This window comes from Sinocyclocheilus rhinocerous, unplaced genomic scaffold (assembly GCF_001515625.1).
Source record: "Sinocyclocheilus rhinocerous isolate Xijiao unplaced genomic scaffold, SAMN03320098_v1.1 scaffold2647, whole genome shotgun sequence".
Taxonomy (NCBI): domain Eukaryota; kingdom Metazoa; phylum Chordata; class Actinopteri; order Cypriniformes; family Cyprinidae; genus Sinocyclocheilus; species Sinocyclocheilus rhinocerous.
The window spans coordinates 590,047-602,454 of record NW_015639108.1 but is presented as its reverse complement, the minus strand read 5'-3'; the positions used below and the strand labels follow the sequence as shown (position 1 = coordinate 602,454).

The 12,408-nt window shown below is 35.1% G+C and overlaps 2 protein-coding genes across 2 annotated transcripts in view; both read left to right on the top strand.

Annotated features, from left to right (window-relative positions):
* Positions 1-3,632: 3,632 nt before the first annotated feature.
* Positions 3,633-5,799, top strand: LOC107751018 (protein kish-B). The gene is made up of 3 exons (XM_016566590.1): positions 3,633-3,636; positions 4,311-4,442; positions 4,527-5,799. Exons 1-3 carry the CDS (start codon positions 3,633-3,635, stop codon positions 4,607-4,609), a joined length of 219 nt encoding a protein of 72 aa, XP_016422076.1. The 3' UTR covers positions 4,610-5,799.
* Positions 5,800-7,205: 1,406 nt separating this feature from the next.
* LOC107751017 (mitogen-activated protein kinase 14B-like) overlaps positions 7,206-12,408 on the top strand; it is a 28,242-nt gene continuing 23,039 nt past the window's right edge. Inside the window, exon 1 of the mRNA XM_016566589.1 lies at positions 7,206-7,722. Within this exon, the coding sequence (XP_016422075.1) occupies positions 7,604-7,722 (119 nt within the window). The 5' untranslated portion in view covers positions 7,206-7,603. The remainder of the gene's footprint in view (positions 7,723-12,408) is intronic.

Genomic DNA, 12,408 nt, shown 5'->3' with positions numbered 1-12,408 from the left:
GGTTGCTGTACTGTATTAAAGCTTTAATCAGGATAAAACTGTATATTAAAAGCTAACATAAGCAGTAGCATTTACAGCATATCGAAAAGTATGAGACAACAACAAACAAAAAACATAGGCCTACCGTTAAAAGCCGTGCTTGCACAGTTTCTGCACGATCCTCTTCAATAATATCCTCTGCTTCTCAATCGGGCTCAAACTGATAAGTGATATTAACGATGCAGTTGTTTACAATACAACCGGAGCACATGCCGCTGAGGAGAGGGGCGGGACATTTAGACGCGCACTAGAGGCGGTTTAGCCAATCACAACACACTGGGCTAGCTAACCAATCAGAGCCCATAGCCTATTTCTGAGGGAGGGGCTTCATAAAAGAAGGAAATTATCAGCCCGTTTCTCAGAGAAGGGACAGAGCGGTGTGGAATAAAGGTCAATTATGTGAAAAACATTTTTTTTTTTTTAAACGAAGCATTAACACATGTTAGACCGCACCCCATAAACACAATCAAGTCTAGAAAAAACCCAGTGAACCACCCCTTTAACAGTTGCAAATAAACATTCATTAGAAATTTAGAAAAGTAATCAAAAAGTAATCAGTTACATTACTTTAATAAAGTAATTGAAAAAGTTACACTACTGATACATTTTAAATAGGGTAACTTGTAATCTGTAACCGATTACATTTCCAAAGTAACCTTCCCAACATTTTTAATTGCTTTCATTTAACACTTTCATTTCCAGGGTTATTCAAACAGAATAATTTGTACAGAAAGCGAGCAAAGAGCATTGAGCATCAATGAAGCGGTCTACACTGTGAAATGAATTTCTTTCTTACATCATATGTACATCTGCATTTTTTGTTAATGATGGGAACATTTGCCAGAGTGCAGAATTCAGTCAGCCAGCGCGCGCACTGAACAAAACTCCTTGAACGCCTCTGATTGGATATTGCATTCAAAAGCTCAACAGAATCGCGTGTGATTGGTTATCATGCTGCTCATCATATCATGCTCCACAACGCTGTAAAAAGAAGTACCACGCAACATGAGCAGATTTAAATACTTTTAGATTTAAATAGCAGATTTAAATACAATACTACTACTAATAATAATAATCAATATTATCATTATTATTATTTTACTTTTTTTTTTTAACTAATATTAACAAATTATCTAATTTAAGGCATGAAATTCGAAAGTACATGTCATGTAAACATAAGTTATTATAACTAGTATTCCAGTCACAAATTCACATTCAAAATGACTACAAATTAATTTCTAAGAAAACATGCGGTCCCTTACCTAAAGTAATGAAGTCTGTAAGCAGGTTCAATCTTCCCTGTGTTTTGTAATACAGCAGCATATTGAACCAAAGGTCAATCTGCAGGAGGTAGACGGCACGCTTCTCGAGAGCAACACACTGATTTAAAGGTAAAGCTGGTTGCTCCACAGCTTGATGCAACCAATGGCATCAGATTACCTGCGTAATACATCTCCGGTAGGAGGAACGACTGGACTGGATGATGCCCATCGACAGATAGTGGATTACATGCAGGTTCAGAAGCAACCTGCTTTGTTGCTTAGAAAAATCAAGCCACTAAGACCTGTTCTCTCAATATCCAAGCAGAAATGTGTTTATAGTGAATCTAATTTGTTTAGCATGTGGAACAAGATTCATAGATTCTTTTAAAGGTCCACATGTTGTTTTATGATAACAGAAGAACAATTTTACCATTAAGAAAGCATGATAAAGCTGAGGTAGCCAATAATAGCTCAACAGCCCATTAACTGTGGCACTGGAATAACAGAAATAAGGACACAGAAATAAAACATGCCAACACAGCGGCTGCCAAGTACTGTCAGACCTTATGGTCTCTTTCTCCTGTCTTTGAGAGACCCTGCCAGGATCTCCAGGACGCTATTAGAGAAACAATCATATCTGTGTCACTCTGGATGTCAGTCGCAAATCATTTTAAATCATTTGAGGATAGTAAGCAGGCACCACGTCTGTAGGTTTGCTGCTCTAAATGATGTTCAAATCATCAGACACACATGACATATTGTGCTACAAATTACACAAAAGAGAACAGCTCTTTTCACAATTTTGCTGCATTAAAGAATAGTCTGTAAGCTTTACTTTGTAAAGAGTTAACAATCACTCAAGTCACAATGCATTCCATTAACAATTATAAAAACAATTATTGTTATCGTCACAATTTATTTTTTAAATAATTGAAGTTCTATAACATTAGCTATAAAACCTATATTATTATTATTAATAATAATAATGGGATTTTATATATATATAAAATTATATAGCATTATATACAGAGAGTGAGAGATAACGTGACATATTTTGATTTAATAATTTATTATTCTTACTATTATTATCCTATTTTATTAAAATATATTTAATCAAACATATTATTATTATTATGAATAATATATAATTATATATAATATATAACATCTATAAAATTATATACTTATATTAAAATGATAACGTTATATAAAAAAGATAATAATAATAATAATATATTTATTATTATTCTGTAGACCACAAATATTTTGATTTCTCTGAAACCTACCTACTCTAAAAACGACTTATTGTACCTCAGACAGCATTACCTGTAATAAAGCGAAGGCTTTTAATCTGTATGGGGATTTCCCATAATTCCGCGGCACCGGAAACGCTCCGGAAGCCTGCGCTGTCTTTGCGGAACTGATGAAGAGAGTAAATAAAAGACCACTGGCAACTTCTCTTGCATCTAAATGCTTTTATATATTCTCGTTAAGCGTAATAAATGCAGCGGAGAATCAGACTGTTGGTGTCTAACAGCTTCAGTCATACAGATTCACACTCATGTTTGTGTGAACATCATAACTCCACCTGGAGCAGCCATCGCATTTACATCTAAATTATGTAAAAATGTATGTACAGTACACATTCTGCAGTTAAAATATTATTTGTCATCCATGTCCCCTTTTGCTTTGGCAAAGAAGGTGTGTTATGATATCAAGCGTCGTTGACAAATCATCAGCTTTCTATATTTTATTGTTTTAACTTACATGGCTGGTTGCTTTGAATCTTTAAATTTATGTACAATATTTATGCAATGTAAAATTTATGCCTAAGTGTAAGATTTATGTATTTGAATTGCATATAAAATTTTCATATGTTTGGATTTCACAGTTGTTAACATAAACAAACATATCTGTCAGTCATACATATTACATAAATGAAACGATAAGATTTCTGTACTAATAAACTGAAGGGAAAAAAAACATAGCATAGGTTAACTATTTGCAACTCTTTGGTTTTATTTAAATATTCATAATTTTCAAAATGCATTTATTCAGATTGCTTCGAATCAGCATCACATTTTATGTTTATTAGTTTGTTCAAAATAATTGATGGAAATTTGATATGCAATGCAAATTCTTACATTTAGGCCTAAATATTTTTCTTTGAGTGTAACAATCCGATTTTATTAGCTTTGCAAGCAATGTATATTACTACAATACACTATGTTGAGGATTACCATTGTTATTCTGGATGTCTTTAAAAAAATAAATGACATTTTATATATATATATATATATTTTTTTCTTCCCTTGAAAAATGATAATTAATATGAGTAAGTAAATTTCATGTTTGGTCATCATATAAATTGTTAAAAAAAGAATTATTATAAAAAAAAGTAAATTATTTTAATGAGTGTATGTATGTATGTATGTATATATATATATTTATATATATTTATTTATTTTTTCTCCATTCATTAAAAATAAAAAGTTTAAACAAATTTATACACACACAATCAAAAGTTTTAAGATTTTAAGAATAATTAAGATTTTAAAAGAAGCTTCTTATGCTCGCCAAGGCTGCATAAGAAAGGTTTCAATGATTTCTCTACACTGAAGACTGGAATAATGATGCTGAAAATTCAGCTTTGCATCACAACAATAAATTACACTTTAAACTATTTTTCTATATTTTCTGTATTTATTATATTCTGTATATATTAACTATATTTTCATACTGTAACTATATTTTACAACTATATTTTAAAATAATTATATAGAGAATGTCTATTTTAAATTGAAACAATATTTCACAATATTACTGATTTTACGGTATTTTTGATCAAATAAATGCAGTTAAGATGAGCATAAGAGACTTCTTTCATAAACACAAAAAATACACAGCGTTTCCTAAAGCCACTGAAAATTATTTTTAAAAATTCAGTTTACAGCACACTTTTTGAGCTGCTTGTAATAAGAGGGTTAATGGTGTGCTCTTTATTCACAGTGTACTCTTTCGACGGCATTCTTGTATTTGGGCTTCTTTTCATTTGCACGTGTGCATACCTGAAGAAGGTCCCCCGTCTGAACAGCTGGCTCTTGTCTGAGAAGAAGGGTGTCTGGGGAGTCTTTTACAAAGGTACGCCATCTGTCGGATCTGTAATGAAGCTCATGACGTTGCAGTGAGGTTTCACGCGCTGTGTGTTTTCTCTTGTCTCTCTAGCTGCAGTAATAGGCACACGGCTCCACATTGCTGTGGCGGCGTCCTGTATGTGTATGGCATTTTACCTGATTTTTCTGAAGTGACCCGGATGAATCGCTCTCTCGGGACACTGGACTCTGAACGCCTGTAGAAATGCAGTGCTGGCGAGTATCGAGGAGGAGATGCACAGAGAGCCGACTCCACCTGCGGTTTAGCACCGATTTAAGACCTGCTTTCCATTTCTGTAAATGTTCAACTTAAGATTAGATTTCGGGTGAATTCGGGCTTGGATCAGGGTTAAACCGTAATACCTGCCGATGATGAAATGAAGAACTTATTATGGATTCAAACTTATTTTGCTTGGGCTTAGAGGGGTACAGTAAAGAAGGCAGAAACAATGTTATCTTGTACAATTTTTGAATATAAGTTTTTTTTTTTTTTTTTTTACAAAAATGTCATTTATTGAGAGCTATTTTAGGTTTAGGTGTCATGAATGGCTTATGTCATTATTTAAATTACCCCAAATGTTTATAATAAACATATAAAACCTATTGTTTGCAGCATGGGACAAATTATGAAAAATATTCCATAGACTTCATGGAAACCTTCCCATTCAAATAGGCAAACTAGTAATGCTAGTAGATCAAAACAAAACTTGTACAACATTATTTTTTGATACCACATATATAGTTAATTTTATAATATATGTAAAAGCAAACCTTCTTGATCAACACCATGTGATTTCATTGTAGAGACGTGTCTGTTTGGTTCGGTTTGATAAATACACAGCTAACATAAAACTACAATAAACATAGACGTCAACACTTTTCTGAATGGTCCTGCTATCATATTATATGTGGATGATATGATATAATTGGGAAAATTCAAATCGTTTGTGGAAAATACACTACAAGTTCAATCTTTAACATGTATAAATAAGAGGGTTCATTTCACTTTTTCAACTCTTAAGTCAAGATTTAAGATTTCTGTAATACAGTCCTATGATATTTTCTTGTGTTGATGCAGTTTTGTCTATTACACATTACAAACATGTAGATGCCAGGATGTTCTTTTGTATTTAGGCATTCAAATGCATGTCGTATCTGAACCTATCATCAACTCTGCATGTACAAAAGTCCACAATTGAACTATCCTCGTTCAGCCTGTAAATGTACACAGTCAAGCTCTACAGAAAATGCTAGTTGTTGGAGGTTCATATTTGTAAACGTGGAACACAATAAATAATTTCTGTGTAATCCTATGCAACACAACACTGAGTGAGAAGAGGTTTCTTATGTATGTATTTGTCTTTGGTCAGCAGATGTCCTCAGCGTGCAGTGTTTCGAGCGCTTTGAAGCAAATTAATCATTTTACCAATTGATTCGAAGATTTAGAAAACTGCGTTTCTCTATTCACTTAGCTGGCGAGTAAATCAATTGTAAAGTGCTAGCTAGGTGTGTTCGGTTGTTGTCCTTTTCATTTGAATCCTTTAGTGTTTGTCGTGTGTAGCAGAGAGTCGGTGGATTTTTGCGGTTTATCCCACACCTCTGGGCTGTCCATAGTCCGGGCAGTTATGTGATCCACCGAAAGTTTTAAGCATATTTAAATCAGTGCTGTTGAGATGGTTTAAATAAGAATTCAATTTGAACTTTTCACTGTGCACTTTGATTTCAGTAGCTGTAAAAGTTACTGTAAACCCGAACACCGCCTCGTGGAACCTGTTCCTTTTCTCAGCGCTTTTAAGGATGAACCAATCAGATTAGCGTTTGTGATCAGCATTCGTGATGCGCACCACCTCCCCCCGCTTTTACTAATGCTATTATTATTATAATAAAGCTACTTGCTATAAAAAAGTAGCAAGTACTAGTAAGAGTATGAATAGTAAGCAGTAAGAGTAGTTTACTAGTATGCGGTTCCGAATTCAGCATAGTAGGCCTACTATTGTTTTATTACCGATAAATATATTGTTTTATTGACGAAAGGATTATTTATTTATGCTTGAGAAGTATCAAAGCAATACATTTTATTTTTATATGGCATTTTAAACTGGTATCTGAACATTTTAAGAGATATTATGACATTTTTAATGTCAAATAGAAAATAAAAAGATAAAAGCATATATTAGTACTAATGCTATTATTATTATAATAAAGCTACTTGCTACTTGCTATAAAAAAGTAGCAAGTACTAGTAAGAGTATGAATAGTAAGCAGTAAGAGTAGTTTACTAGTATGCGGTTCCGAATTCAGCATAGTAGGCCTACTATTGTTTTATTACCGATAAATATATTGTTTTATTGACGAAAGGATTATTTATTTATGCTTGAGAAGTATCAAAGCAATACATTTTATTTTTATATGGCATTTTAAACTGTATCTGAACATTTTAAGAGATATTATGACATATGTTTAATGTCAAATAGAAAATAAAAAGATAAAAGCATATATTATTCATTAATATTACTGAGGAACTGGCTCAAGCATACATACAGTATACTGAATATTGCAGTGCTTACATTTACATTTAGTCATTTAGCAGACGCTTTTATCCAAAGCGACTTACAAATGAGGACAACAAAAGCAGTCAAAACTAACAAAAGAGCAACAATATATAAGTGCAAATGACAAGTCTAAAGGCTACTAGATTTTTTATTATTATTTTACTGCTCATATAATTTAAACAGTTACTTTGTATACATGTCGTGAATGATTATTTCTGTTTCGGTGTTGCTTATATTCATATTGATTAATCATAATAAACAGAAGTTCTCGTTCTCGCGAGGTTTGGGACGAAGTCCCGAGAGTTGCCCTTGTGCAGTGACGTCAAGCGTGTTAGTCAGAGGAGAACCTGTAACAGGAAAAAAAAAAGAAAAAGAAAAAGAAATCCGCAGAAGAAATCTCACGCTTTGCCACCTCGCGACTCTTCCAGGAGCAGAGCTGGAGTTTGTGCAGAACTTATGCATTTGACTGATGTCCTCTAATGCACGCGGATAGGACTGAACGCGGAGCTCGCGCTTTTGTTTGCTTAGTTTTTGTGTTTGTTTATATCAAGCACTGAGATCAAGAGAGCAGCACAGAAGTTTCCACACCTCTACAGGAATGTCCCAGAAGGAGAGACCGACTTTCTATCGACAGGAGCTCAATAAGACCATATGGGAGGTTCCGGAGCGCTACCAGAATTTGTCGCCCGTGGGTTCTGGAGCTTATGGAACCGTGTGGTAAATATCTATAAGGTTACTGGATGTCGCGCGTAAAGATCTTGCATAACACGCTCGGGCCTCTTGCGTTTGGTCCAGTGTGTTTTCCAGGTCTGTTTGTTGAGAGCCATGTTGCAGCATTGCACGTTGAGTGAGAACATGCTCTTTGCAAAAGGAAGGTCTTGCACCAGCAAAGGGCGCGCTTAATACCATTGCTGTGGACGTTTTGCTCTGCAGAAGCCACTGGTGGCTGTCCAATGGTAAATGTTGTTTGAGAATGTCCGTGTTTTAAAAGTGACATGCGTACTAGATCACATTTTTGGGCTTACTTTGCATGAATCAAATGAGCAGGAAATGAGAATGGATTTATGGATTTAGGAGTCCGTCAGAATCGAGTGAGATGCCTCACGCACGGTGCTACGTCCGAACTGATTGCACTGCATTTTATGTTTAATCATTTTCTGTTCTTAACTGTTGCTTTTAGGCTTCATAATCGCGTGGAGCATTTTTGAACATCTTATGTGGGTTTTGTGATGCCAGATTTGCTGCGTGCTGGCCATGGGTTAATAATAATAAATGCATAATGCATATTAGGGGTTTTATTGTTGTGGTAACTATTGTGTTAAAAAAAGAATAGCACAATAAAAGTTGTGAATGTAAGCTATCACACTTTTTACAAAGAAAAGTCAATAAATACAAATAAGCTGTAATAAAAAATATTATTTTAAAATAAATAATATAAGTGAGCAATGCACACATAATAATAAAGTAATAAAATATGTTATTATTGTCTAATAAACCAATAAAATTATAAAGAATTAAACAACTATAACTCAGTTATGCATAGAAGTTATTAAACATATATAAAAAGTCAATAATCCATAAAAGTAATCTATTATATATATACAGTGGGTACGGTATATATTATATATATATATATACGTACACACACATATATGTGTGTGTGTATATATGTTATAATTTGTTGTTATTACTTATTATGGATATAAGTAATCAAACATCTTATATAAATGAAAATCATACCTAAAAATAATCTATAATAAAAAATAATTATTTAAAAAAAGATATATAAGTGCGTAATATGCAAACAATAGTATAAAGTAATAATTGGTTGTTATTGTGTAAAAAGGCAATAAAATAAATAAAAATGTAAACTTAATTAAAATTCATTTGTGGATATAACTTACTGAACATCTATGAAAGACAATCATAAAAATGCATAAACATGATCTGTTATCAAATATAATTATTTTTAAGAAGTCATAAAAACTGATATAAATCAGCTGAAAAAATTATATCAGCAATCTGTCATTTTGACTCCAGAAAAACTACCTTATGAGAAAAACATAGGCTAGGTGGAGTGGGTTGTTGCTCTGACTCATAATTCCAGCATTAAGTGTTCTCCTCACCACTGCGCTTGGTTACTCATGCTTGTGAGGACTCCTGCTAGAAAGAAACCTCTTCTAAATATTACATAATTTACTCAAAACTAGTGGTTTTCCTTCAACACCTAGATTTTACATTAGACATCAAGTGGTGACCCAACGCAGTACCTAAGCTCTGCAGGAAATCCATTGATTGTGCTCATATCTGTGTGTATTTGACTAATGCAAAGTTAAATAAGAGCAAAAACGTGTGGCTTGGGGCTTTCTGGAAGGAAAGAAATGCATTTCTTTGCATGCTGCTGACATCAAGGACGGGCCTCGATATGTCTGGAGGAGTGTCCTCTCCGGTCTCTTTCGTTTTCCTGGACAGCCCCTAAAAATGTGGGCGGATCCTGTCCTAGCGGTGTCCTCTGTCAGAGATAGAAATAGAACTCCATTGTGTGTGTGTTCCCAGGACATTTCAGTCTGGTAAATCAAGCAGGTCAAGTGTGTTCACCGTCAATCATTCCTGCTCCTGCATGAAGCTGCAACACGTGTTTCTAGGCATACAGGAAGCACTCTGTCTGTCATGCTGAATATAAAGCCACTTTATCTAACCCTCACATGAGAAGTGTAGTCGTCCTACAGGGCACTGCATTCTCTTCTGTCACACGTTTCAAGAGATATTTTCAATTCAATGAACAATCGTCAGCAATTTGTGTTTCAGACAGACATTTAAACATATCTTTTTCTTTATTAAACAAGTAGTTAGCTCACCAAGCAAAACATGTAACTGAATCTGTATGTAACAGCACTTTTGCTCAAGATGTTCTGGAATCCAGCCTGTTTTTTTTTTCTCTTTCATTTCCCGCCCACTCCGAGCGATCTTGGAATAGGAGAAAATATAGACGCTTTCCAAAAATCAGCTTCAGTCAACTCTGCTGACCTGGACTGCTGTAAAAGACAAGTGGAATGACATAAACAGTGAAACGCCTTAGAGCTGTTATATATTAGATTCCCATTCATTTTTTCCATAGGGATTTTTTTTTAAAGTCCTCGTTAAGGAGTTCTAAGCCATGAACCACACCAATTAGCTACGAGGTCAGTTTTAACATTATTACAAACTTACATTTGGAGCGAAACGTATTTGAAAATCGGACAAAAAGACAAGGGCACATTTTAACTGATGGAAGCATTGTAATTAAATAAATTAAAACCCATAGATAAATATAAAACTATTGATTTTGATTTGAATAGAAATTTAAATAGATGTTGAATAGAAATAACATTTTACATTTATTGCGCAATATGCATATATAGTAGACCTTATGTAGCTTCGCCCCTTTTCAGCGCTGCATTCGTTTGTATTTCCACATACGAATTTATGAATTTCTCTGACGCATAATAAGGTTTATGTGCAATTATTTAAGTAAGTTGCGAGCGCAGGGTCTCTATGAGAGTGTGCGGGCACTAAAGAGTTATTTTGGGATGTTTTGCTTGTTTCGCTTCAGTGATTGGTGGAGATTTCTTTGCAGAATCATGGGTAATGTAGTTTTCCACCTGGAATTCCAATGTTAAACTTATATAAAAAAAAAAAAAGCTGAAATAATGCAGGCTGATGGCTTCAACAGAAGCATGTATCATAGATGAACAACCTGGCTCACTGTAGGTTTATAAGTTACTGCTAAAAATCTGTTTCCTTGCGCCGTGTCTACACCGGACGCGACAAAGCGATCGTTGCAAATCATTTGAACTTTGTGTCAGTACATCATAAATAGAACGAGGCATCGGTTTACTGTCTGGGATTTGTCATGTCGTGTCGCAACCAGTGTAGACAGCATTGCGTTGTGCCGCTCGCGTCCGGTGCAGACATGGTGTTACCCAATTTGAGGATCAGACATATAGGTTACCACTATAATGCTGGTCAGTCGATCTGTTGAGATTGTTAGAGGTGTGTTTTGTGGGTGCAGCAGTGGGATTCCTAGTCTGTGAGATGCACAGAAATGTCATGAATTGTCATGTGTGTTTGCAAAAGTCCCACATTGTTCAGGTCTTGTTGTTTGACAGAATAGACGTGGATTCTGCCGGAAGGCTCTGACTGCGGCGCTCTGGAAGTTTGGGGCTTTCTCTTGGAGCGGCTGGATCAAAGAGAAAATCCATCTGTAAAACACAGCCATTATTTGAGTGAGGAACAGAGGTGTTTATCATCCGAGTGCATTTGTCAAGAACATGATATATGATAGAATCAGCAGAGTGAAAGCACAGTGTCTGTTTCTTCTTCACTCATTTAATTGAAGCTATTTGTGACGTATGGTGCAGGGCAGAGGGAACACAGCGACCGACTGACTGACTGACTCATGGTGCTCTTCATTGGAAACCCCGTTGGCCTGCTTCAGGCCTGTTTTGCTGGGATTTGTTTTTCTTGCTCTGGCACGAGTTCTTCATGATCTAGGCGAGGTTGAACTGAAGCCACAACCATCTCCCTTGTCATTGCGTTGAAGGCACATTCCATATTCAGTGCAAAAATAGTTTCAGTTTACGGTAATGCGCTTTGTCATGTTGCCTTCCATTGTAAATGCACTTCTCTGTAGATGCGTTTTTTTTTCTTTTTATAAACGGAAACGAATGAGTCAAATTATTTTTGGTAGTATTTAAAATTTACATGACATGATATTACTACATAAGTGATTCCGGCTGATCACACATGTCCTTCACAAAAACCCAATAGGATATTTCCAATGGCTTTTAAATTATTGAGTTAGAATAGTTTGCAAAAGTACGATTATAAGCACAAATATAGGCTAGTTGCAAGAGGTGATTATCTGGGTCAAAGCGCCAATCGTTCATGTGGACAAATAGGTGATAAAACTGCCATGTATCTTTTCAGATATTATGTGTTTGTACTGCGAAGTCAACACAGTCTGGAATCTCCGCTGATACTGAACAGCTTAGAAAAACGCATGATAGTTCCAAAAACAATGCAGAAATATTCAGGCATTCACATTGATGGAAAAAGATGCAAAGAAGACCTAAAAGGATCTCATCTAGTGGACAACATAAGAATTACAGCCATCATCTGCCATTCATATTGAGAAAATGCTGAAATTTGATTGGCTGCCGGTGGCTAGGCTTGCTGCGTTAGACGGTGTTTTCGGTTATACCGGTGTTAAGCCACAACACCGGTTACGTCATTTGCCCACCGCGGCACTGCCCCCCCACTGTCGTTTAGATTTTTTTTATAGTAACAAAAATAATTTAGCCTAGTTCAGTTAGAGGACAGACACTTAAAATCTAAACGCTCAATGCAGCGTGCCGAACCGTG

What these genes read in the sequence shown, in the direction of transcription:
- LOC107751018 (XM_016566590.1), top strand. An exon ending in CTGGGGAGTCTTTTACAAAG is followed by an intron (nt 4,443 to 4,526) that starts GTACGCCATCTG and finishes TTGTCTCTCTAG; the next exon opens with CTGCAGTAATAGGCACACGG.